At 63.6% G+C, this 25,964-nt stretch overlaps 1 protein-coding gene across 1 annotated transcript; it reads left to right on the top strand.

The window, feature by feature from the left end:
* Positions 1 to 741: 741 nt before the first annotated feature.
* FANK1 (fibronectin type III and ankyrin repeat domains 1) lies at positions 742 to 25,319 on the top strand. Its single transcript, XM_036438016.2, has 11 exons — positions 742 to 831; positions 11,205 to 11,382; positions 13,211 to 13,335; positions 19,027 to 19,108; positions 21,931 to 22,005; positions 22,931 to 22,996; positions 23,217 to 23,382; positions 23,765 to 23,908; positions 24,598 to 24,675; positions 24,754 to 24,798; positions 24,900 to 25,319. The coding sequence occupies exons 1-11, from the start codon at positions 819 to 821 to the stop codon at positions 25,053 to 25,055; spliced, it is 1,128 nt and encodes a 375-aa protein (XP_036293909.1). The 5' UTR covers positions 742 to 818; the 3' UTR covers positions 25,056 to 25,319.
* Positions 25,320 to 25,964: the final 645 nt, after the last annotated feature.

Here is a 25,964-nt window from a genome sequence, read left to right as displayed (position 1 = left end):
CCCCCGAACCCCCGGCCCCCCGCTCCCCTCACCCCACCGCCCCCCGATCCCCGCCCCGGCCCCCGGCCCCGGCAGGAGCCTGACCCTCGTGCGGACCCAGCGCGGCCGGCCGGACCTCCCGCTGCGGGTCCGGGACCTGTCAGACCCGTCCGGCCGGGCCACAGGGGCTCCGCTGGGCGCGCCGCTGCCCGGGAGGCGGCACGAGGGACCCCCCAGCCCGGCGACGCCCCGGCCGCCGAGGGGTCCCCCTGCCGGCGGGGCGGGTGCAGCCGCTCCTCCCGCCGGCCGGGCCGGGCCGGGCCGGGCTCCGGGCTCCGGCTCCGGCTCCGGCTCGGGCTCCGGGCTCCGGGCTCCGGGCTCCGGCTCGGGCTCCGGCCCCGGGCAGCGGGGGCCGCCGTCGCCCTCGGTCTCCCCCGGGCCGGGGCCGGGGCCGGGGCCGGGGCCGGGGCCGGGGCCGGGGCCGGGCCGGGGCCGGACGCGGCGGGGCCGGAGCCGCACCAGGTGCCGGCGGCCTTACCTGCGGGCCCGGCGGGCGGCGGCGTCCAGGCCCCGCTCCCTCCCGGGCCGGGCCGGGCCGCGGGCTCCGGGCCCCGGGCAGCGGCGGGGCGGAGGCCGGCGGGGCGGACAGGCGCCGGGCACGCGGGGCCCCGGGCGGCGCGACACCCACCGGCGCGGCGGCGTCTCCGGCGGCGCCCGCTCCGCGCCCGCGGCTGGGCCCTCCCGCTCGCCGTCCGCCCGCCCCGCCCCCGTCGCCAGGGCAACCGCCGCCGCGGAGAGGCGTTAGCGGCGGCGCCCGGCGGCGAGGCCGAGCAGCGGGCATGGAGCCCCCGGGTAAGCCCGGCGGGAGGGGGCGCCCGCAGGCCGTCAGCGTTTTCGACCTCTTCTGGAGAGAGAAGGGGTGCACCTGGCTGAGGAGTCTGGGGGTCCCCTGGGAGCGGGGTCCGCTGGGAGCGGGGGGTCCCCTGGGAGCGGGGGGTCCCCTGGGAGGGGGGGGTCCCCTGGGAGCGGGGGGTCCCCTGGGAGGGGGGGGTCCCCTGGGAGCGGGGGGTCCCCTGGGAGCGGGGTCCGCTGGGAGCGGGGGGTCCCCTGGGAGCGGGGTCCCCTGGGAGCGGGGGGGGGTCCCCTGGGAGCGGGGGGTCCCCTGAGAGTGGGGGGGTCCCCTGGGAGCAGGGTCCCCTGGGAGCGGGGAGGCCCCTGGGAGCGGGGTCCCCTGGGAGCGGGGGGGGGGGTCCCCTGAGAGCGGGGTCCGCTGGGAGCGGGGTCCGCTGGGAGCGGGGGGGGGTCCCCTGGGAGCGGGGTCCGCTGGGAGCGGGATCCCCTGGGAGCGGGGTCCGCTGGGAGCGGGGGGTCCCCTGGGAGCGGGGGGGGTCCCCTGGGAGCGGGGGGGTCCCCTGGGAGCCGGCTGGGGCTCGGTAGTGCGGACAGGTGGATGCAGCGCCCCCACTGGGTTCCTCCCGGAATGAACCCGGATCCTGTCATCGGGGTCACATTTCGGTGGGTCTGGGACTTGGTTGTAAATACCCAGCCTGCCTCTGAAATGTCAGCAGTCGAGCACGCAGCGAGGCTGGGTCTTGCATTCATTAGAGGAGGAGAAAAAGCTGAGCCTTGTCCAAGCGTATTTGATGAACGGCCAGCGGTTCTGCAAGGCAGGACACGCAAAAAAAAAAAAAAAAAAAGGGGGGTTTCTTTTCATGTTTTCCGCATTCTTTGGCAGGCGGCGTGCGTCCTGGGACTGTCAGGTCTAACAGGAGTTGTTACCGTTTTTCTGATGGTTAAAAAACTGGTGCTCAGCCTTCTCTCCCCGGCTGGCTTTATTGTTCCTTTCGTTCCAGTGTTTCTGTAGAGACTTAAACAGTCTTTAAAATTAAACTTTTGTAGCTTTGACCCTAAAAAAGCCTCTCTGTGCAGTTTTAAAAAATACATATTTTTATTGATGTCAGAGAGGAAGGGAGGGGGGGGGGAGAGAGAGATAGAAACATCAATGATGAGAGAGATCATGGATTGGCTCCCCCTGCACCCCCCACACTGGGGATCAAGCCTGCATCCCAGCCCTGTGCCCTGACCAGGATCTGAACCCTGACCTCCTGGTTCCTAGGTCCACGCTCAGCTCCTGAGCTACAGTTTCAGAAGCATAAGCACCTAGACCAAACCGGTTCCCTGGGAGAAATGCTGGCATTTTCTTCAGGTCATTAGTTTCCAACAAGATTTTAAAAACTTGCTTTTAAACTCATTTGCCGAAGAGAAAGGTTACAGTTGCGAGTTGCAGCTGCTTCGGTGGGTTTGATCCGCATCCGCCGTGTGCGGCTGCTCCGTTTCAGGAGCCCCCTGGAGAAGACGGACAGGCTCAGCGGTCTGTCCCCTGTCGTACGGACAGCGGGCTGTGCTCGTCCTCTGCGTGGGGAGGAATGAACGGAGGGAAAGATGGTTAAAAAACTGGCGCTTTATTTCTTCCACGTTGTGTCACGGTCCAACGTGTGCCCCAGCATTCACACTCCCCAGTGCTCGCCGCCTGCAGGCCAGCGCTCCTGGCACCTCCTGCGTCCTGGACGCTGGTCTGGGCCGGGGTGCGGACGGCGGGGTGCTGAGGGCCCATCCCAGGAAGACTGCGCACTGCTCCCCAAGAACAAGTGAGCCACCGGGCCCAAGCGGGCGGGCGGTGGAAGAGATGGCGGCCGCCTAGGGAGGAAGTGATAGGGGCAGAAGGACAGGCAGGGGGCCTGGGCCCGGGGGTGGTGTGGGCTTGAGGCTCAGAGGAGGGAGAGTTGTAAGGCTGCAGCTAAGATGACTGAGGGGTAGGAAGAGAGAGAGAGACAAAGACAGAGAGAAAGACAGAGAGACAGAGAGAGAGGCTGGGAAAGCCACAGGAGCCAGACCAGGAAGGCGTTGTAAAGCTATGTCAGAAATGAGTCACGCTCGTGAATGATATGTTTTGAGGTGGAAAATATTTAAGTAATCTGTGCTTGGCGAACAACTAAATGTATTCCTTTCTACGTATTCTTAAACACTTGTATCAATTTAATCTTAAATAATTCGAACAGCATTTACCTTAGGAATTTCTTTCACAGCCTAATAAACACCACTTTGGATAAATATTTACCAAATCACTCGCTGTTATTAACTATTTAATAGGCCAGTGACTAGAACATTGGCCTGCAGACTGAAGGGTCTGGGGTTCAGTTCCAGTCAAGGGCACAGGCCTGACCCCCAGTGTGGGGCGTGCAGGTGGCCGATCCATGATTCTCTCTCATCATTGATGTTCCTCTCTCTCTCTTCCTCTCTCTCTCTTTCTCTCTCTCTCCCTCTCTCCCCCTTCTTCTCTAAAATCAATAAAAATATATTAAAAAAACAAAAATAAAAGGACAAGATTAATAAGTGGGTTTTTTAAAGGTCCCTTTTAACTTCAAAATTAATTTCCAATCAGATTTTACCGGATACTCAAGTTATTTCATTGTCTCAAAGATATTGGAGATCACTATGGATATGATATTGCCAAGTACTACAATTATGTATCTACAATTGTACTGTAGTCACTACTTTATTAAGAATGTATTATATTGTTATGCCGACATTATCTAACATTTTAAGCCTGGAGTTTGCGTGCTAACCATGTGTTGCCGAGGGGTTTTAGCATCTTACAAGCGTATTTGAGTGTAAGCGTATTTGGAACATTGATTTCAAGGCAGGATCCTTCTTAATTGCTTTTAAGGATTAAACATAGATCTCAGGACAACACCCGGGGCCACTAGGAATTACCCCCTGTCAGTCTTTTCCATCCCGTTTCCACACACTTAGTTTTCTGTTACTTTTAGGCATGACCTTTACTAACCGCGTCGCTGAAACCCAATAAACACCACGTCTTCAAACCCGGCTGGTCCCACTCTGGCATCAGGCTGGGAGCCAGGCTGCCACTGTCACCCAAGGGCGGCCTCCGGGGGAGGGCACGTTAAACGACCTTGGGAGGGCACGTTAAACGACCTTGGGCGGCTCTTGGCTTCACAGTCACATCTTCAGTTATTTTCTTCCTGAACTGACGCCGCTGTGGGAAAGACACCAAAAAGAAAACATTTCCTCGTGAGGGTCACCACCAGGGGGCAGTGCCGGGCGGCTTTAGCCTCCCCATCGCCCTGAGCAAACACAATCCCAGTGAAAAAGAGAATATTCATAAAGCGCAGCATCAAGATAAGCCCTCGCTGCACGTGCAAGCCCACTGCTGCCGGTACCGACCCTGGGCCTGCTTAGACCCCCCCTCCTCCCCCGCCCCCCGCCCCCCGCCCCTCACTCCACCCCTTCACTGCTGGGAAGGCGGAGCAGGTGGAGATCTGAGTCTCCCTCTGCCTAGGAGGCTGAGGCTGGCACTCAGGAGAGAAGACTTCGTCCCCCCAACCCCCAGCCTGTTTCCGGGTCCTCCTCACCTTTGCCAGGACCTCGCCATCTTCCCAGCGGCTGCGGCCAGGAGTCCCGCCATCCCTAACCCCTCCCTCCGCCTCGCCCAGCAGCCGCTTCCTCCACCTTCAGAGCACCCCACTGGGCCTTTCCAGCACGCCCCGCTGGGGTGGCAGACCGGGGGCGCTGGGGGTCCCTCCCGCCCTGCCCGCCTGCTCTCCACCGGGGCCCAGAGCTGCCCGACCCCACGTCATCGCTGTGTTTCTCCCCCGCCGGCATCGCCCCAAGCTCACCATCCACACTCATCCATGGATGGTCCTGGCTGCCTTACACCGGCACATCCATCTTCCGGTTCCTTCAGCCTGTGCAGCTGCTGGGAGGGCGGGCCAGGTCCCCTTTGCCCGGTGCTGCCTCCGCTGGCGGGTCTGCCTCAGCGTCCTCTGTCTGCCTCCTCCTGCGTCCCCCCTGCCCGCCCCTCAGGCGGCATCCTCGCCCGCCGGCTCTTTGCTCTCCTGCTGCCAGGGGCTGTGGAGCTCTTTGGTGAAAGGAGACAGGATGCCCTGCTGGGCGCCGGCGGTGGAGGGGCCCGCCTCCCCGCATGCCCGCCGAGGAGCCGGTGTCTGACCCAGAGCCAGCCCCGCGTGGGCCTTAGCTGCTGGGCAGTGCTGCTGTGGGCAGCAGGGGCCTTCCGGAATGTTCTTCTCTTGGGTGCCCTGAGCTCTGAGAAGGAAGCCATTCCCTCCACAACAGGAGGCTGGGCTCCGTGAGGTCCAACGGCTTCAGGTCAAGTTCAGGGAACTCGGGCTCCGGTACGGGCCTGTCGGGGGGCTGATACACAGCCCTCTCCTTCACCGCCTGCCCAGGGCGCTGTGAGACTCGCTGTGCCCGCGGACACACAGGGACGAGGCCGGCAACCTGAGTGCTGCCGGCCGAGACCCCGCAACAGAGGCCCGTGATGATCACTCAGCCCAGGAGTGATCTGGGTAACAATTGTTCCAAGCAGTCTCGGCCCCTAAATATTCCTTCTATCCATTAGCTTATAATTCACATATCCGTCAGAAATATGTGCTTATGCAATCAGGTTTAAACTTTAAAAAACCCCAGAGCAGCGCCTTTTAAATGAGCAGCCGTGGCTTAAAGCCCATTAACGTACGCCAGCTCCTGGCCACGGGGCCTCCCTGCTCAGCGGGCGAGGGATGGGGCAAACCCACGGGCAGGAGGATTCCCCCAGCACCACCCCGGCCACGTCTGCTCCCGACGCCGCGGCCCTGACCGCGGTCTCTGCGGGAACAGGAAGCACCGCTGGGGCTTGCCTGCCGGGCCCTGCCAGCCGGCCCAGGGCCCCGACCCTGTAGCCAACCAGGTTCCAGGAGGGGCCGGAGCCTCAGCCTCCTGCGGGGCCTGACTCACCAGGTCCGGAGGAGGAGGTGCGGGCTCTAAGTAAACAGCCCAGCTGGGGGCGGGAGGGGCGGGGGAGAAAGCCAGGCCTCCCTCCTGCATCAGCGTTCCTCCCCGGGACCGGGACCGGGGTGGGAGGCAGAGCGGTCCTCTTTCTCAGCCCCGGTGCCAGTGGCCGTAGCTGTGCCCGGCCCGTCCAGGCTGTCTCCTCGGGCGGGTCCTCTCCATCCTCACACCCTCCGCTTCCTGTTCTCGGCCTCCGATGTGCTGGCTGCCAGCGGCCTACCTGTCCTACAGCCCCTCTCAGACCATCGCCGTCGCTTAGACGCTGCTGTCTGTCACCCTCCCCCGTCCACGCGGGCTCTGAGCTGGAGACCAGGAGACCCCACCGGCTCCCGGCTCGCGCCCCTCGAGGCCTACAGGAAGGACCTGGCCAAGAGGAGCTGTCACCAGGAAGACTCCCATTGGCCTGTGGCTCGGGGACTCGCCTGGCGGGGCCTGGGCTCCGCTCCCACGGCGAGCTGCGGGGGGCCTCTCCGGTCTTCTCCGGGATGACACTTCCTGCGGATGGAGGCGGCCCCTGTCACACCAGGTGCACCTGGACGTGCGCTTGTGCTAACGTGTGGCCTGCACACACGCACACAGACACACATCCATGTACCTCTTGTTCTGAAGAAGTTCAGAGCTCTGGAATAGTTCAGTCCCGCAACCAGCACACCAGCTCCTCAGTTGGCCACATTCGAGTCTCTCCCCACCCTTTAAAAATATTTATTTAAATTTTTATTTCTTTATTGCTGACAGCGTGATAGACGTCTCCCCCCTTTCCCCGCTTCACCCCTCCTCCCAGGCCTTCACCACACTGTTGTCTTGTCTAGTCTCCCCCACTCTATTCTCCTTTTCTCTCTCCCTCTCGCCTCCTCCTCCCTAGGCACAACACAAGGACACATGCATGGACACACACACATATGCACATGCACACACGGACACATGCATGGACACATGCACACACAAGCACACATGCACACACAGGTGAAGGCAGGTGTGCACATCCCTGCACTTCAGTCTACACACTTCAGTGTGTTTCTCCTACGAACGAGGGCATTGCCCACAGAGCCCCAATATGGCGAGAGCGTCCCCTAAACTCAGCACACGGATATCACCCCATCCTCAGCCTTCTTCCTGCTTCCAAGGGGGTCTTCCTAACAGCCTTCGTTGCTGGTCTTGCTCCTTTTAAAAAAAAATATATATATTTATTGATTTCAGAGAAGAAGGGAGAGGGGAGATAGAAGCATCAATGATGAGAATCATGGATCGGCTGCCTCCTGCATGCCCCCTACTGGGGATCGAGCCCACAACCCAGGCCCGTGCCCTTGACTGGAATCAAACCCGTGACCCTTCAGTCTACAGGCCGATGCTCTAGCCACTGGGCCACACCGGCTAGGGATGGTCTTGTCCCTTTGCAGACGGCCAGGACCCCGCCCACGATTACCCACTGCATGTAATTATCGTGTTCCCCAGCCCCCCTCACCCCGAGCGGTCACGGATGCACACTCTTCCTTTCGTGGCACTGACATTCCCATAGAATGTTCCAGGCCGCGTGTCTCCGGTCCTCCCTTGGGATGTTTTGACGGTGAAGGGCGAGTTACACAGGCAGGTGGCGCCCCTTCCCGCAGGGCAAGGCGTCAGCTCAGCGTGGCGATGGGAATAGAGCCATTGGCAGCCGTGGGGAGAGGCTGCAGCGGGGCTGGGCGTCCGCCCTGACCACTTCGGTGCCTGGTGGGTTCAGGGCGGCATCAGCAAACCCAGCAGCACCTGCGGCCCTGCCCCGCCTGGCAGCTGCTGCAGACCCATCCCGGTGCCCGCCCTGACCCGTTTGCACAGAAGCTAACCCGGTGGCGGTTCCCTCTGTAAGGACCGACAGCCGCACCGCAGATGCACCCGGAGTGCTTTCCCAACGGAGAAGGGAACAAATGGAAACTTCTCCCTCCTCCCCGTCCCTGCACTGCGGAGGGCCAGGCCTCTGCCCCCGTTTCTTACTGCCGTGCGGCCTGGCCAGCGTCGTCATATCCTGTGAGACCTGAGCGCTCCAGGGACAGAACGAGCCATCAGGACCTTGGAGCCGCGGCCAGTGGCTCCCGGAGATGCCCAGCCTGGCCGCTGGGAGCCTCACCAAGAACCGTCCGGGTTCTGCCCTAGGAACGTCCCGGACGGCTGGTCACTGAGCCGTCGCTGAGCTATTTCCACCTGTTTACACACGCAGAGCCCACGCCCCGTGCAGCGTGTGAGCGTGCACACGCAGAGCCCGCGCCCGGTGCAGCGTGTGAGCGTGCACACGCAGAGCCCGTCCCCCGTGCAGCGTGTGAGCGGGCACACGCGGAGCCCGCCCCCCGTGCAGCGTGTGAGCGTGCACACGCGGAGCCCGCCCCCCGTGCAGCGTGTGAGCGTGCACACGCGGAGCCCGCCCCCCGTGCAGCGTGTGAGCGTGCACACGCGGAGCCCGCCCCCCGTGCAGCGTGTGAGCGGGCACACGCGGAGCCCGCCCCCCGTGCAGCGTGTGAGCGGGCACACGCGGAGCCCGCGCCCCGTGCAGCGTGTGAGCGGGCACACGCGGAGCCCGCGCCCCGTGCAGCGTGTGAGCGGGCACACGCAGAGCCCGCCCCCCGTGCAGCGTGTGAGCGGGCACACGCAGAGCCCGCGCCCTGTGCAGCGTGTGAGCGGGCACACGCAGAGCCCGCGCCCCGTGCAGCGTGTGAGCGGGCACACGCAGAGCCGGTGCCCCGTGCAGCGTGTGAGCGGGCACACGCAGAGCCCGCCCCTCGTGCAGCGTGTGAGCGGGCACACGCAGAGCCGGCGCCCCGTGCAGCGTGTGAGCGTGCACACGCAGAGCCTGCGCCCCGTGCAGCGTGTGAGCGGGCACACTCGGAATCTTCCCAACGCCCAGGAAAACCCCAAACAGAACACAGGGCCGTAAATCACGGAACTCGACAGAGCCCACGCCCCGTGCAGGTGTGAGCGGGCACACGCAGAGCCGGCGCCCCGTGCAGCGTGTGAGCGTGCACACGCAGAGCCCGCGCCCCGTGCAGCGTGTGAGCGTGCACACGTGAGCGCGCCCGGTGCAGCGTGTGAGTGGGCACATGCAGAGCCGGCGCCCCATGCAGCCTGTGAGCGGGCACACGCAGAGCCCACGCCCCGTGCAGCGTGTGAGCGGGCACACGCAGAGCCCACGCCCCGTGCAGTGTGTGAGCGGGCACACGCAGAGCCGGCGCCCCCTGCAGCGTGTGAGCGTGCACACGCAGAGCCCGAGCCCCGTGCAGCGTGTGAGCGTGCACACGTGAGCGCGCCCGGTGCAGCGTGTGAGTGGGCACATGCAGAGCCGGCGCCCCATGCAGCGTGTGAGCGGGCACACGCAGAGCCCGCGCCCCGTGCAGCGTGTGAGCGGGCACACGCAGAGCCTGCGCCCCGTGCAGCGTGTGAGCGTGCACACGTGAGCGCGCCCGGTGCAGCGTGTGAGTGGGCACATGCAGAGCCGGCGCCCCATGCAGCGTGTGAGCGGGCACACGCAGAGCCCGCGCCCCGTGCAGCGTGTGAGCGGGCACACGCAGAGCCCGCGCCCCGTGCAGCGTGTGAGCGGGCACACTCGGAATCTTCCCAACGCCCAGGAAAACCCCAAACAGAACACAGGGCCGTAAATCACGGGAACTCGACACAGAACTGTCTGCTGACAACACGCCCAGCCACCAGGCATCTGTTTCCTAAAAAGGGAAAAGGACCCAAACGACAGGCCTTTGAGCGACACACGTGCCTCCGTCCCCAGCCCTTCAGGCGGAGGTTGCTAGGAGACGGCATGGCTGCGGAAGCGTACCAGCAGACTCGTGCTTTCCCGGGGACTGCGATGTCCGCCAGGTCTGACCACGTCCACACCGCGTGGTCCTCACTCTGCAGACACCTAAGCTTGCACCCTTTGCGGGCTCCAAAGAAGGCGTGTGGGCGGCACAGACCCTGTCCGGGGCCTGGCGCCGCCTCACCCATGGGTGGTCAGTGGCCTGGGCCACAGCTCCCTCCGGGTCAGGCGGGTTTGCTGCAGCTGCTTGTGATCCCATCGAGGTCACTGCCAGCATGAGCTCCACGTGGCACCCTGCACTGTGAGCCAATTTCAGGGGTGCCCCCAGCACCCAGGTGCCCATCAGAACGAGTGTTTTGCCCTCAATGCCCATGACATGGGGGGGGCACAACCCCTCCCTCAGGAACAACCTCCTGTGGACGGCAGGCCCCCTCCCCCACAGAGACCATGTCGTGTCTTCATTCTCCGAGGTGCCACTTCCTAGGTGCCTTTCTTTCCCTCATTTTCTCTTTATTTAAAAACTAGAGGCCCAGTGCACGAAAAATCCCCTCAGCCCAGCCTGCGCCTTCTCACAGCCAAAGAGCCGCATGCGGCTCGTAAGCTTCGGATTGCCGACCACTGGGCTAGATGGATCTGTCACTCTTGGCCATTCACTCGCTTTAGTAAGGAGGAAATTTAGGGATTTTTTCCCCCTGATAATGTTTTTCTGGGTTAAAAAAAAAGCCTTTCTTATAAGTTTGCTGCGGCTGGGCGAGTCCTGTGAGAGGGCAACCCCCCGGGAGGGCTGGCTCTGGCACATTTCCTTTTCTCTGTGCCACTTACGGGCCAGGCTGGCAGCAAACGGGACGCGGGGCCGGCTCTGACCGGGAGGCGCCGGGGAGCGCGCCCGCCGCCTGCCCGGGGCCCAGGCCCTGCCCGGCGGCTCTGCTCACGGCCTGCCGGGCACACTGCACCCAGACCGAGGCCCGCGGTGCCAGACAGGCCTCTGGGTCAGGGATTCTTTTTTAAAGAGGCTCAGTATGGGTTTAATGCATTTAAAAGTCAGCTTGCCACATATTATTAAAAAGCCTGTGTCTCCTTTAAAATAAGTTTGGGGACACTTACATCGGACGACCGTTGTTCTGGCGACAGGGTGCTGTGAGGTTTGGGCTTCAGGGAGCGTACGGATTTGGCTGGCCATCTAATCACTCGTCCGTCAATCAGAAAGCGTCTGCCCGCCCTGGACCCTCCCCCTTGATCTTGGGTGCCCTTGGCCTTTGGCATTGACGTGCTATTATTTATTTAAACCTGCACTTGCATATACATTTTATTATTTATTTAAATCGGCATTTACACATACATCTCGTTATTCATTCATTTAAATGCACAGGAGTCGCGGGGGGTGACCCAGTCTGCCTGTGGGACAGCCTGGCGGCTCCCTGCACCTGCTGGGGGTCCGGTCACGAAGCTGCCCAGCGGCTGTCCAGGTCACGGTGGACGCCCCCCCCCACGCCTGGCCTCGGGCACCTGCCACGCGCTCGGCGGGGTCCTGGGGAGCGGGGCCCCTCAGAGCGGGTCCTGAGGCCGGCCCCCTCTCTTTCAGGAGCCACGCCCTCCTCGGGGCCGCACCCGCCCGTCGTGGGCAAGGTGACCCACCACAGCATCGAGCTGCACTGGGACCTGGCGAGGACGGCCAAGCGGCAGGGCCCGCAGGGCCAGTGGGCCCAGTTCTCCATTGAGGAGGAGGACCCCCGGACGCACGCCTACGGGGTCATTTACATGTGGGTGCCGCTCCGCTCGCTGCGGGGCTGCTGGAGGCTCGGGGGCCACTGGCGTCCAGCCTTCAGGAATCGGGATTCCCGGGAAATGGAGGGACGCTGAAGCCAGACCTCCGCACCCTGGCGCTTCCTGGGCTTCGCGTTCAAAATCCCGAAGCGTAGAGCCAGAATTAAAGGGGGGCTTGGTGGCATAGGCTGGGGGCCCATCAGGCGGCCTGCCCGCAGGTGAGGGCGGGTCCCCCGGTGAGGATTTCGATGGGGAAAGAGAAAGTCACCCTCTGGCCTCCCGCAGAGGCTGTGCGGGCGAGGCCGTGTGGTTCATTTACGTCCTTGCTGCCCGGCGGCCAGGGGGTCGCCGCCCCCGAGGGACCAAGCCCGACCGGTGTCCCTGTCCGTGCGCCTCTCGGGGACCCCAGTGCGGCCCTGGGCCCCATTGTCTTTGGGAACAGCAGCCTTCCCTCCCAGCCCCGGGCAGCACAGGCCCGGCCACCAGGTGGCAGCATGGCACTGTGGATCTGCTGCGGATTTACCAGGCGCTGGCAGGACACTGGGCCTGGGTGGTGGGTTCCAGAGCCTCTTCTGGACTTCCTGGTTCCGCTCAGTCACCACCAGCCCGTCGTGACCCTGTGGCCGTGCTTGACCGGCTCTCCTCTCTCAGCCGTGGCCCAGCTCCGTGGTGCCCCCTCTGCAGCTCCCTTGGGCCTCCCCATGGCCTGCCTCTGCCCCCCTCCTGCCTCTGCCCCCGTCCTTCCTCTGCCTCCCTCCTGCCTCTGCCCCCGTCCTGCCTCTGCCCCCGTCCTTCCTCTGCCTCCCTCCTGCCTCTGCCCGCGTCCTGCCTCTGCCCTCCTCCTTCCTCTGCCTCCCTCCTGCCTCTGCCCCCCTCCTGCCTCTGCCCCCCTCCTGTCTCTGTCCCCGTCCTTCCTCTGCCCCCCTCCTGCCTCTGCCCCCTCCTGCCTCTGCCCCCCTCCTGTCTCTGTCCCCGTCCTTCCTCTGCCTCCCTCCTGCCTCTGCCCCCCTCCTGCCTCTGCCCCCCTCCTGCCTCTGCCCCCGTCCTGCCTCTGCCCCCCTCCTGCCTCTGCCCCCCTCCTGCCTCTGCCCCCCTCCTGCCTCTGTCCCCGTCCTGCCTCTGCCCCCCTCCTGCCTCTGCCCCCGTCCTGCCTCTGCCCCCCTCCTGCCTCTGCCCCCCTCCTGCCTCTGCCCCCCTCCTGCCTCTGCCCCCCTCCTGCCTCTGCCCCCGTCCTGCCTCTGCCCCCCTCCTGCCTCTGCCCCCCTCCTGCCTCTGCCCCCCTCCTGCCTCTGCCCCCGTCCTGCCTCTGCCCCCCTCCTGCCTCTGCCCCCCTCCTGCCTCTGCCCCCCTCCTGTCTCTGTCCCCGTCCTTCCTCTGCCTCCCTCCTGCCTCTGCCCCCCTCCTGTCTCTGCCCCCGTCCTGTCTCTGTCCCCGTCCTTCCTCTGCCTCCCTCCTGCCTCTGCCTCCCTCCTGCCTCTGCCCCCCTCCTGCCTCTGCCCCCCTCCTGCCTCTGCCCCCCTCCTGCCTCTGTCCCCGTCCTTCCTCTGCCCCCCTCCTGCCTCTGCCCCCCTCCTGCCTCTGCCCCCCTCCTGTCTCTGCCCCCGTCCTTCCTCTGCCTCCCTCCTGCCTCTGCCCCCCTCCTGCCTCTGCCCCCCTCCTGCCTCTGCCCCCCTCCTTCCTCTGCCCCCCTCCTGCCTCTGCCCCTGTCCTGCCTCTGCCCTCTGGCACGTGTGGGCGGCAGCCAGCGGCCAGGGCCAGGCCTGCCGAGCAGGCAGCATTCAGAGGAGTTCGCACCAGTGGCCGTGTCCTGCTTCCTCCGTCCAGGGGCTACGCCACCAGGCACGTCGTGGAGGGGCTGCAGCCTCGGACCCTGTACCGCTTCCGCCTGAAGGTCACCAGCCCCTCGGGGGGGTCTGTGCACAGCCCGGCGGTCTCCGTGTCCACGGCCCGTGAGTACGCAGCCCCCAGGCCCGGGGGGAGACGGGGGGGGGCGTGCAGAGCACGCGCCTCCTGCTCGGCCCCACCAGCAGCACCAGCAGCAGAACCGGGTCCATTCTTTTCTGTTTCTTTAAAAAAAAAAAAAAAAAAAAAAATATATATATATATATATATATATATATATATATATATATATATATATATATATATTTCATGGATGATCTAGAAAGGAAAGGAGAAGGAGAGAGAGAGAGAAACGTCGATGAGAGAGAAACATCACTGATTCGCTGCCTCCTGCGGGCCCCCCACAGGGGACAGTGCCTGCCACCCAGGCAAGTGCCCGCGGGGAGGGAACTGCTGCCCTGGGCTCCTGGCTCCAGCTCGGCCGCCGGGGCACACCGGCCGGCACTGTGCTCCCGGCCGTCGCTGGGGACGCCTGACGGCTTAACCCGTGGTCAGCAAACTGAGGCTCTCGAGCCACAGGCGGCTCTTTGGCCCCTGAGTGTGGCTCTTCCACAAAACACCATGGCCTGGGCGAGTCTATTTGGAAGAAGTGGCGTTAGAAGAAGTCTAAGTTTAAAAAATGTGGCTCTCCAAAGAGATGTCAATCATTGTACTTTTGATATTTGGCTCTGTGGACTGATGAGTTCGCCGACCCCTGGCTTAACCGGTCAGAGCTGGCTCTGTGCAGGCCCGTCCTGGCACATGGGCACAAAAGGGCGGGTCTTTTCCCTGGGAACGGCCGGAGCCCCCGATGCCTGTCCAGGTGCCGGCGGTCCCTGGGGGCGTTTGGGGGACACACCGCTGGCTCTGGGGACAGGGGGCTGGGAGTGGGGAAGGAAGACCAGCGCTGCCTCTGCCCAGAACAGGGAGGGAGCCCCCGCGCCCCCCCCTGCCCAGGACAGATGGGGCGGGATGGCTCTGCTGGCAGTTTTTTTCTCTCCATTGGTTGTACTTATATGCATGCATACAAGTCCTTCGGTTGATCTCTTATCTCCCCCAGATCTCCCCACCCTCCCCGCTGTAATTCGACAGTCTGCTTGTTGTTTTACTGTCTCTATATCTATCTCGTGGTTCATCAGTCTATAATGCTCTTTATTATCCATAAATGAGTGAGGTCATGTGGTGTTTCTCTTTCATTGATTGGCTTATTTCACTCAGCATGATGTTCTCCAGTTCCATCCAGGTTGCTGCAAATGATGAGAATTCCTTCTTTTTTATGGCAGCATAGTATTCCATTGGGTAGATGTACCACGGTTTTTTGATCCAGTCATCTGCTGACGGGCACCTGGGCGATTGCAGATCGTGCTTCTGCCGGCAGTGTGACAGCTCCTCCGGGAGGCGGCTCCGGCGCCCTCCCTGCCTGGACGCGGTGACGGTCACACGGTCAGAAATGCTCTCCCCTCCCGGAAGCACACGGGCCTTGTTTGCGTTATTTTTGGTTGCACAAAGGGAACAATTCTCCAGTGAGTAAAAGTTATTTCAAAGTGTCATTCAGTGTAGCATCTGGCGTGCGTGCATGTGTGTGCATGCGTGTGATTGCACATGCGTGTGCACTTCCTGTGACTCTGAAACGTGGCCTTCAGCCCGGTGCGTGGACTTGTCTGTGGACTGGAGGGACCAGGTTCCGTGTGGTCCGAGGTCGGCCGCACGGGCATCGGCTGGTGCTGGCTCAGCAGCAGGTGTGGCGCCGGTGTGTGTGTGTGTGTGTGTGTGTGTGTGTGTGTGGTGTGTGTGGTGTGTGGTGTGTGTGAGTGTGTGTGGTGAGTGTGTGTGTGTGTGTGTGTGTGTGTGTGTGTGATGTGTGTGTGTGTGTGTGTGAGATGTGTGTGTGTGTGTGTGGTGTGTGGTGTGTGGTGTGTGTGGTGTGTGTGTGTGTGTGTGTGTGTGTGTGGTGTGTGGGTGTAGTTGTTTGTGTGTGTTGTGTTTGTGTGTGGTGTGTGTGTGTGTGGTGTGTGGTGTGTGGTGTGTGTCTGTGTGTGTGTGTGCTGTGTGTGTGTGTGTCTGTGTGTGTGTGTGTGTGGTGTGTGTGTGTGGGGTGTGGGTGTGTGTGTGTGTGGTGGGTGGGGGGTGGGTGTGTGGTGTGTGGGGTGGGGTGTGTGGTGTGTGTGTGTGAGTGTGTGGTGTGAGTGTCTGTGTGTGTGTGTGTGTGTGGGTGTGTGTGTGTGTGGTGTGTGTGGTGTGTGGGTGTGGTGTGTGGTGTGTAGTGTGTGTGTGTGTGTGTGTGCTGTGTGGTGTGGTGTTGTGTGTGGTGTGGGTGTGTGTGTGGTGTGTGGTGTGACGTGTCTGTGTGTGTGTGTGTGTGGTGTGTGTGTGCTGTGGTGTGGTGTGTGTGTGTGTGGTTGTGTGTGTGTGTGTGTGTGGTGTCTGTGTGTGAGTGTGTGTGGTGTGTGTGTGTGTGTGGTGTGTGGTGTGTGTGTGGTGTGTGTGCTGTGTGTGTGTGTGTGTGTGGTGTGTGGTGTGTGGTGTGTGCTGTGTGTGCTGTGTGGCGTGTGTGTGTGTGTGTGTGTGTGTGGTGTGTCTGTGTGTGTGTGTCTGAGTGTGTGTGTCTGTGTGTCTGTGTGTGTGTGTCTGTGTGTGTCTGTGTGTGTGTCTGATGTGTTGTGTGCGTGTGTGTGTTGTCGTGTCTGGTGTGTGGTGTGTGTGTGTCTGTGTGTGGTGTGTCTGTGTGTGTGTGTGTGTGTCTGTGTGTCGCTGTGTGTGTGGTGTGTGTGTGTGTGTGTGTGTGGTGTGTGTGTGTGTCTGTGTGTGTGTGTGTGTGTGTGTGGTGTGTGGTGTGTCTGTGTGTGTGTGTCTGTGTGTGTGTGTGGTGTGTGGTGTGTGGTGTGTGGTGTGTGGTGTCTGTGTGTCTCTGTGTGTGTGTCTGGGGCTCCCTGCGGGCCCCTCTCCCCCTGGCTGCTCGCTGCCCCCTCAGCTGTGGTTCATGTGCCCGGAGCCCAGTCTCTCCAGGAGGCGGCTCATGCTAAACGGCACGAAGATGTGCACATTGTTCAGCCCCTCCGCCCTGCGGCCGGCCATTCGCACTGGGGAGCGCGTTGTGAGGAGTCGCGGGCGCGGGCTGTGTTTGCGTCAAGGACGCTGCCTCTGCCCAGGTGGAGCGCGGAGCCGGCTGGAATGGGCGTCAGTGTTCATCAGCGCAGCCCGAGGAGGGCGAGCAGCTGCTGCCTGTTAATCGGCAAATCGCTCTCCGCCGCCCGGCCCTCTCTCCCGGCTCCTGACGGAGACGGCGGTTCCACCAGGCCGGGCGTCCCAGCGCTGACCCGGCGGTGCCCTCTGCCGCTCAGGGACCCTCTCAGGACCGGGAGGCCTTCTCCCCCTCCCTCCCACACCCTGGGGTCCTGCCTCATGGGGTCCAGCAGAGGGAAGCCCTGGGGGCCCCGCCCACATCTGTATTTGCAGCCTGGGGGGGGAGGGGGACACTTAGAAAAAGGCAGAGCCTGCCTTCCTTAGTTTTAAAAAAATGTTTTTTTATTGATTTCAGAGAGAAGGGAGAGGGAGAGAGAAACACCCATGATGAGAATCACTGACCGGCTGCCTCCTGCACGCCCCCCACTGGAGATGGAGCCCCAAACCTCGGCATGTGCCCTTGCCCGGAATCGAACCCAGGGGCGGCGTGGCTCCGTGGTTGAGCATCGACCTGTGAACCAGGCGGTCGCTGTTGGGTTCCGGTCAGGGCACAGGCCTGGCCAGTGGGGGCGTGCAGGAGGCAGCCGGTCCATGATTCTCAAATCAATAAAAACAAAGTGTTTTTTTAAACTTGGTGGAGTGGATGCACCCGGGGAATCGGCCGCACCTCAGCGCATTAGGCACCCCAGGGCGGCCGTGGCCGTGGCCTTGGCCGGAGGGGGACCAGGGACAGCCGCTCAGCCGCCCAGCTCTCAGGGGTGGGGCTGGAAGAGGAGCCAAGAAGTTCTGTGGGTCCCAGGCAGAGCCTGGGAATGGGGTTTCAGCTGGGGTGCCATTTTCCTCAACTGAGACAAAATGGGATGAACTTCCTACATTCTTCCAGATGATTCTACGCAAATTATTTTGTTTTGCCCCCCAATTTTTAGGGTCAGAATTTTTAGGAGACACAGGAGCGGGGGCTGTTTGGTGAGATGGGATCGTTCTGCCTCTCACCGCCCCCCCCCCCCCCCGCACCCCGCCTGCCCTCCTTTCCGTGGGCCTGCGTGGGTCGCGCTTGTCCCCGGAGGCGGGCGGGCCTCACAGCTGAGCTTTTCAGGCTGCTCCTTGGGCCCAGGGTCCTGCCCGTGGCGCCACGGATGCCGTGGCTGCGTGGTTCTTGGTGTGGGCCGTCCTGTGCAGTGTAGGAACCTCTGGCCTGGACCTGCCAGATGCCAGCGGCACCAGCCGTGCCCTCAGCCTGGCCCAGTGTCTGGGCAAAGCCCTGCCCTTCCCATAGCCCCAGCACAACGCCCGGTGGGCATGGCCCTCGCCGGACAGCCCGCCACCATGCTCACTTGAAGCTTTTGGTCTGAAACGTGAGGAATGACGGGAAGGAGGTAGACGTGGCTGACCGTCTTCAGGGTTTGCCCTGCAGACAGAATTGTTACTCCAAACATTTCCAGCTTGGCTTCAGTGGTTTGTTTTCCGAAAAGGAGAAAGGCTGTCAGCTAAAGGACAGCCACCCTCATCCCTCTGCTTCCCTTCCCCCTGTCCGCCGTCCGCCGGCCCGGCATTTCCCAGGAAGCCAGGAAACATGGCCCTCTCCCGGGGCCTGGTCCTTCCTCCGTGGGGAGCTGGGGGAGGGCATCTTCCTCCCGCCTGGCCGTCAGGGCCCTGGGAGGCTGGGGGGCGAGAGGGCAGGTCGGGGTGGGCTGAGTCCCGGGGGCAGGCTGGGGGCGGGCGTCCCTTTATTCTCTCACCCTGTGCCTGCCCCCTGCCCCTTCTCTCTCTGGGAGTTCCTGCCTTCTGCCACCACCTTGTCCTGTGCCGGCCTCAGGCTCCGGCCTCCTGCTCTGCCATCGGTGGGCTCGCTCCCTAACGGCTTTGTCACCGTGTCCTGCTTCTCCCGGCTGAGGTCCCCCACCCCCCAGCTCCGGGGAGACAGGCGTGTGGACGTCTCCCGGGAGACCTGAGGCTGTTACTGTGAAGCCTCTTGTTGTTTAAATGGTTCAGAGACGCGTGGACCGAGCCCAGTGCATGCGGGAGTGTCTCCCTGTTCACCAGGCACCTGCTCAGGCTCACAGAGCCGAGGGGTTGTTCCCAATGCTATTGAGCAGTCTCCAGGCAACACGTTTATAGTGTGAAAATGTCCCAAGCCTTTAGGATAATCTGAAGGTTCCTCTCTCTCTCTTTAAAAAAGTATTTTAATTGATTTTTTAGAGAGAGAGAGGAAAGGAGAAGGAGAGAGAGATAGAAACATCAACGATGAGAGAGAATCACGATCGGCTGCCTCCTGCACGCCCCCTACTGGGGATGGAGCAAACAACCCGGGCCTGTGCCCTTGATCGGGAATCGAACCCTGACCTCCTGGTTCCTAGGTCAAGGCTCAACCACTGAGCCAAGCTGGCCGGGCTACGTCTCTCTTAACGTGGAAATGAGGTCCTTGTCAGTAAATGACATCCCTGAGTGGGAGCCAAGGTCCGCTTACTGGGACAGCGGGCGCCTCCTCGGAGGGAGGGAGGGAGGGAGGGAGGGAGGGAGGGCTGCGATGGGGCTTCGTGGTGTGGGGTGACCCCCGCCCCCGTCTGCTCCCGCAGGAGAGCCCATGAGCAGCGAGCACCTCCACCGGGCGGTGAACGTGAACGACGAGGACCTGCTGCTGCGGATTCTGCGAGGAGGGTGAGGCCCAGCGCCACGTGGGGCCAGAAGCGCTCGCTGCCCTTTATCTTACCTGCGGAGCGAGCCCCAGGCCCGGGACCCGCCCCAGCACGCAGCTCAGGCGGCCGGTGAGCCCAGCGCAGTTATCAAAGGCGATGGTCCCGCCCGTGTCCCTGCTCCGCTTGGTAATTATTTAATGAAAACGGAGGGAGGCAATGGCAGGCCTCAGTGCAGTGTCTCCTTCCCAGAAAGCTCGCTCACCGGCCGCAGCCTGCAGGCAAGTTCAGCCCCAACGTCCCTGTCTCATTCCCGGTGAGCCCAGGGCCCGGCCGGCTGCTGCTCACGCCAAGGCCGGCTCACCGGTGTGTGTGTGTGTGTGTGTGTGTGTGTGTGTGTGTGGCTGCAGGGGCTGCGGGTGGTTTGAAGCCGCCTCTTAAGTGAAGTGCGGGCAATGTCATCGGGCTTCTCCTCCTCCTCCCCTCCTCTTCCTCCTCCTCCCCTCCTCCTCCTCCTCCTCTTCCTCTTGCTCTCCTCTCCTCCTCCTCCTCCTCCTCATCTTCCTGCTCCTCCTCTCCTCTCCTCCTCCTCTCCTCCTTCTCCTGCTCTCCGCTCCCCCTCCTCCTCTCCTCCTCTCCTCCTCCTCTCCTCTTCCTTCTCCTCCTCTTCCTCCTCTCCTCCTCCTTCTCCTCCTTCTCCTCTCCTCCTTCTCTCCTCCTTCTCCTCCTTCTCCTCTCCTCCTCCTTCTCCTCCTTCTCCTCTCCTCTTCCTTCTCCTCCTTCTCCTCTCCTCCTTCTCCTTCTCCTCTCCTTCTCCTCCTCCTCCTCCTCCTCCTCCTCCTCCTCCTCCTCCTCCTCCTCCTCCTGCTCTCCACTCTCCCTCCTCCTCTTCCTCCTCTCCTCCTCCTCTTCCTCCTCTCCTCCTCCTTCTCCTCCTTCTCCTCTCCCCCTTCTCCTCCTCTCCTCCTCCTCGTCCTTCTTTTTGCCGTTGTAGCTGTGATTGTGCTCCTCGTTTCCCTGTAAGAGTTTGTAGAGCTCAGGGGGGTGACATGGGTGAATAAGATCTATGGTTTCGGGGGTGCAGTCCTACAATCACCGCCTGCTTGTGGTAGTTCGTGTTCACCACCCCAGTCACGTCCCCTTCCGTCACCATTTGCTCCCCTTCCCTTCCTCTACCTCCCGCCCCCTCTCCCCCGGCCGTCACCATGCTGCTGTCTGTGTCTTGGAGTCTTTGTTCTTTGCTTAACCCCTTCACCCTCTTCACCGGCCCCCACCCTCCCCTCTGGCAGTGTCAGTCTGTTCTCTTATCTCTGAGTCTGTCCTCTTGGTTCGTTTTATTTTGTTCATTAGACTCCACATGTAAGTGCGATCATAGGGCCCATCTTTGTCTGGGGCTTAACTCACTGAGCTGTGCTGCCCAGGCCCCTCCCACCAGGCCCCTCCCCCAGGCCACTCCCCCAGGCCCCACCCCAAGCCCCTCCCCCAGGCCCCTCCCCAGGCCCCTCCCCCAGGCCCCTCCCTCCAGGCCCCCCTCCAGGCCCCTCCCCCAGGCCCCTCCCCCAGGCCCCTCCCCCAGGCCCCACCCAAGCCCCTCCCCCAGGCCCCTCCCCAGGCCCCTCCCCCAGGCCCCTCCCTCCAGGCCCCCCTCCAGGCCCCTCCCCCAGGCCCCTCCCCCAGGCCCCTCCCTCCAGGCCCCCCTCCAGGCCCCTCCCTCCAGGCCCCTCCCCCAGGCCCCTCCCCCAGGCCCCTCCCTCCAGGCCCCTTCCCCAGGCCCCTCCCCCAGGTCCCTCCCTCCAGGCCCCTCCCTCCAGGCCCCTCCCCCAGGCCCCTCCCTCAGGCCCCACCCTCCAGACTCCTCCCTCCAGACCCCTCCCCCAGGCCCCTCCCCAAAGCCCCTCCCTCAAGCCCTCCCCCAGGCCCCTCCCTCAGGCCCCTCCCTCCAGACCCCTCCCCCAGGCCCCTCCCTCCAGGCCCCCCCAGGCCCCTCCCCCAGGCCCCTCCCCCAGGCCCCTCCCTCAGGCCCCTCCCCCAGGCCCCTCCCCCAGGACCCCCCTCCAGGCCCCCCTCCAGGCCCCTCCCCCAGGCCCCTCCCCCAGGCCCCTCCCTCCAGACCCCTCCCTCCAGGCCCCCCCTCCAGGCCCCCCCTCCAGGCCCTCCCCAGGCCCCCCCTCCAGACCCCTCCCCCAGGCCCCTCCCCCAGGCCCCCCCTCCAGGCCCCTCCCACAGGCCCCTCCCTCCAGGCCCCTCCCACAGGCCCCTCCCCCAGGCCCCCCTCCAGGCCCCTCCCCCAGACCCCTCCCCCAGGCCCCTCCCCCAGGCCCCTCCCCCAGGCCCCTCCCCCAGGCCCCCCCCTCCAGGCCCCTCCCTGCCGCCGCAGGAGGTAAGCCTTCCTTCCCTGCGGCTGAGGAGGAGGGACTCTTCTGGAACCAGCGGCTCTGCGCTCCGGGGAAGAGAAGGCCCCAAAAGTCGAAGCACTAAGCTGCGTGCAGGGAGGGGCCCAAGGGAACCGGGGCGGAGCGGGCGCCCCGTGGGGGCTCCGGTCCCTGGGGCTGCGAGTCTGCGGGAGACCCCGCCCCCGGCTCGTTCGAGGGGCCGTGTCCTCCAGAGCCTCATCAGCTCGGGGGAAGTGCCGAGTTGAAGGGAGCGCCTATTTGAAGTGAAATTACAGCAGTTTTCTCCCTTTTCCTGTGAGTTTGAATGTATTCGGCCGGAAGAGATTGGGGTTCTGGTAAAATGAACCATTTCAGCCGCCTGTGCCAGGGGACGTCAGCTGCTGGCTGCAGGCTGCCGGCGGGTGTGTGTGTGTGTGTGTGTGTGTGTGCGCTGACCTCTCCTCTCTGTTCCCAGCACCGTGAAGGTGGACATTCCCAACAAGCTGGGCCTCACCGCGCTCATGGTGGCTGCGCAGAAAGGGTACACCAGGTGGGCAGGGCCTCCTGTCCTACCTGCACTGATGGGCGGGGCTCCTCTCCTACCTGCACTGATGGGCGGGGCTCCTGTCCTACCTGCACTGATGGGCGGGGCTCCTGTCCTACCTGCACTGATGGACAGGGCCTCCTCCCCTACCTGCACTGATGGGCGGGGCCTCCTCTCCTACCTGCACTGATGGGCAGGGCTCCTGTCCTACCTGCACTGATGGGCGGGGCCTTCTCCGAAGGCTGCAGCGGGGCTGGGGCAGGAGGGAAGGGGGTGGGGAGGAACGAACCCCGCTTTCTTCTCTTTCCAACTGCACCCCACACAACACTCCCTGGGTTCCGGAAGTCACACCGCAGCAGCAGGAAAGCAGGTTCCCAGCTCACGGCGAGGGAGCGAGGGCGCCGTTGACCACACTTTCCTCATCCTGGAAAAACTCATTGGGATTTAAATTCCTTTTTTGGAAAAAGGGGGGAAAGGATATTAATTCTGGAAAACACACTCCCCGGTGGGATGCTAAGACCTAACTCTCCGAGACCCACACCATCGTCTCTATTCCACACGGAGATGGACTTAACACCGATCGCTTGTCTGTCAGTCACATGGGCATTTTAACCACAACCCACTTTTCAAAATAGAGCTCCATTTTCATGAAGTGCTGCCACTTTAAAACACATTTCACGTGGGCGCTAAGGAGACTGAACCATAGTTTGGTGGTTCCGATTACGAGGCGGAGTTTGCTTCCAGTGAGCAGTTCCTGGAAAGGCACCCCTTTTCGGGGTGAGCGGGGGCAGGCAGTGCTCCGGCTGCTGGCCCAGCGATGGGGTCTGCGAGGCCAGCGCTGAGCCGGAGCGGAGCGGAGGGCGGGTGAGGGGCGTCTGGCCGGCGGCCGGCCCTCCCGTCGGAGCTGCTGGCCCAGCCTCCTCTCCTTCAGGCTCGTGAAAATCCTCATCGCCAACGGCACGGACGTGAACCTGCGGAACGGCAGCGGCAGGGACAGGCGAGTGGCGGGCAGACAGTCTCCCCGGCGCGTCCCTGGGCTTCGTCCGCGGGTCTGCACCCCACAGGAGAGGGGGGACAGTTCCCCGTGCCCTCACCCAGCGGGCGATGGGTGTCCGCCTGGCCGTCCCCAGGGACCGGGATTTCCTCCTCGGGGGAAGCAGGGTGGGGCCGCAGGGCCACGGGGCCGCGGGGCCCGCTCACAGCCGCGCCCCCCGCAGCCTGATGCTGGCGTGCTACGCCGGGCACCTGGACGTGGTGAAGTGCCTCCGCGGCCACGGCGCCTCCTGGAGGGCGCGTGACCTGGGCGGCTGCACGGCGCTGCACTGGGCGGCCGATGGCGGCCACTGCCACGTGGTGGAGTGGATGCTGAAGGACGGCTGCGAGGTACGCCCCTCCCCTCCCCGTTAGTTGTGGGGTACAGGCCCCCATTAGCTGCCAGGTGTGCCCCCCCCCCACTCAAAGCCGTGAAATAAAGGGTTGGGTGTGGGGACAGGGAGCCACGGGAGATGTGGGAGGGCTTGTGAGTCTGCCTCTGAGGCGGGGACGTGGGTGGGGGTCCCGTGGGCACTTGGGGCGTCTCAGCATGGCCACAGGGCCCCACCTCGCTTCTCCTGCGTCAGTGTGACCCTCACCCGCCAGCCCCCGGCCTCACCGAGTGGGGAGACGTGTCTGAATGAGGGGCACCTGGGCAGGTCCTCACGTCTGTAAGTTCCCACGGACGTGTGTACGGAGGAGGAACCACGTGAGCACTCCCTGTGGCCTCCAGGTGGACGCCGTGGACGCCGGCTCGGGCTGGACCCCCCTCATGAGAGTGTCGGCCGTCTCCGGGAGCCAGAGGGTCGCCTCCCTGCTGATCGACGCCGGCGCCGACGTGAACACGAAGGACAAAGACGGGAAGACCCCCCTGATGGTGGGCCCCTTGGCCAGGGCTCCCCGCGGACCGGGCGGTTCTGGGCGCTGAGCTGTGTCCCCGCCCTGGGCCTGGGGGGGGGGGGTGTTCCCCATCGGCCTGTCAGCAAAGGCCTGACCATGTCACCATCGCACTTTGGTGTCTTTTCACAACTATTTCTTTAAAAAAAAAAAAATAATTTCTGTTGATGTCAGAGAGGAAGGGAGAGGGAAAGGGAGAGAGATAGAAGCATCCATGATTGGAGAGAATCGTGGACCGGCTGCCTCCTGCCCGCCCCACACGGGTGGAGCCCACAACCCGGCACGGACGTGAACCTGCGGAACGGCAGCGGCAGGGACAGGCGAGTGGCGGGTGCCCTCGGCCTGTGCCCTTGACCGGGAATGAACCCTGACCTCCTGGGTCATGGGCTCCACCGCTGATCCCCGCCGGCTGGACCGCAGCCCTTTCTTTAAGAACTGCTCCCCGGGCCCAGGCCGAGGCAGGACCAAAGAGGTCTGTCCCTCAGAGGGCGCCGTCTCCGTGCGGGGAGAGGCAGGTCCACGTCCGTGTCCCTCCCAGTCCTCGCCGCCCTGACCTCACGCGCACACGCCCGCCCGCCACGGCCCCGCCTCTGGGTCACCCACCGCGGGCCCCCTCCCTGCGCGGAGCGAGGCGCCCGCTGCCCAGCCTGTCCGTCCCCTCCCGCCCAGGTGGCCGTGCTGAACAACCACGAGGAGCTGGTCCAGCTGCTGCTGGACAAAGGGGCGGACGCGGGCGTGACCAACGAGGTGAGTGAGGGCGCCCGGTGCCCCCGGGGGAAGGCGCCCGCTCGGCGCCACGTCACCCTGTCGCCTGTTCCCCTCCAGTTCGGCAAAGGCGTCCTGGACATGGCCCGGGTGTTCGAGAGGCAGGTGGGTGCCCCCCGCCCCGGCCCCTCCGCGCGGGAGCCCCGGGACCCCGCCCGGTGACGCCGCCTGGCCCTGGCCCTGGCCCTGGCCCTGTCCGTCCGCAGAACGTGGTGTCCCTGCTGGAGGAGAGGAGCCGGCAGAAGCCCAAGAGGCGGCCGGCGCTGCTGCCCGCCGGCCCGGGCGCCGCGTGTCTGCGGAAGGCGGGCGGCCGGCCGCCCGGCGTGGCCGCGGAGCGGGAGCAGGAGGGCCTGCGCCTCTGAGCCGACGTGGAGTGTTTATTTAGCCAGAGATTCGCGGTGACTTTTGTAACACAGCGCCCCCCAGTGAAATACACCTCTTACCTCTCCAGCGTGTGGTCCCTGGCGCCGCGGGGCGGGGCGGGGGGGCTGCTCGCACGCGTGCCTTCCAAACCGTTATTTATTTATTCGTGTATCTATCGTCCTGTTGTTACGTTTACGTTATACATTTTTAAATATAATTATTTATTGTGAAATATATATTTTCATTGATTTCAGAGAGGAAGGGCGAGGGAGAGATAGAAACATCCGTGATGAGAGAGAATCACGGACCAGCTGCCTCCTGCAGGCCCCACACCGCGGATGGAGCCAGCAACCGGGGCCTGTGCCCGGACTGGGAATCGAACCGTGACCTCCTGGTTCCTGGGTTGACGATCAGCCGCGGAGCCACGTGGCCAGGCACACCTGTGCCCTTTGGACTCAGACCATCCGTGGACCGGAGCTGCATAAACATCGGGGCCTCCGTCATCCTGCCCCGTCCCCGCTGTCCAGGATCTGGTGGGATCCTTCCCCTGGCGTGGTTTCAGTGACGGTGTCCCCCCACCCCCAGGCCCCCGGAGGTGGCGCCCTGTGGGTGTTCCTGCCGGAGTGACGCCCCCCCATGCGAGGCCTCCTCTCAGCAGCCGGTCTCCCGCCAGCACAAACCCCGTGTCCACACTCCGATGCGGCCCTCGGGAGCCGTCCAGGGGAGAGTTGGCCCTTGCCCAGCAGCCCGTCGGGGCACCTGTTGGCCCGTCCGCTGGGACAGCGGCACCACCGGCTGGCAGGCTGCCCGCGCGCCCGGAGGAGCCGTTACACGGAGCCTCTGAGCAGAGACGCTGCTGGTGCCGGGCGCCGCCCAGAGGCAGGGGGAGGCAGCGCAGCGAGGGCGGG

The sequence above is a fragment of the Pipistrellus kuhlii genome, unplaced genomic scaffold (assembly GCF_014108245.1).
Source record: "Pipistrellus kuhlii isolate mPipKuh1 unplaced genomic scaffold, mPipKuh1.p scaffold_m20_p_15, whole genome shotgun sequence".
Classification (NCBI taxonomy): Eukaryota; Metazoa; Chordata; class Mammalia; order Chiroptera; family Vespertilionidae; genus Pipistrellus; species Pipistrellus kuhlii.
Note: the sequence above shows the minus strand (reverse complement) of the source record. Positions and strands in the feature narration are given on the sequence as shown.

Coding starts and splice junctions, on each gene's coding strand:
- FANK1 (XM_036438016.2), top strand. Junction 11,383..13,210: donor GCCTACGGGGTCATTTACAT/GTGGGTGCCGCT, acceptor TCCTCCGTCCAG/GGGCTACGCCACCAGGCACG. Junction 22,997..23,216: donor AACGGCAGCGGCAGGGACAG/GCGAGTGGCGGG, acceptor CGCCCCCCGCAG/CCTGATGCTGGCGTGCTACG.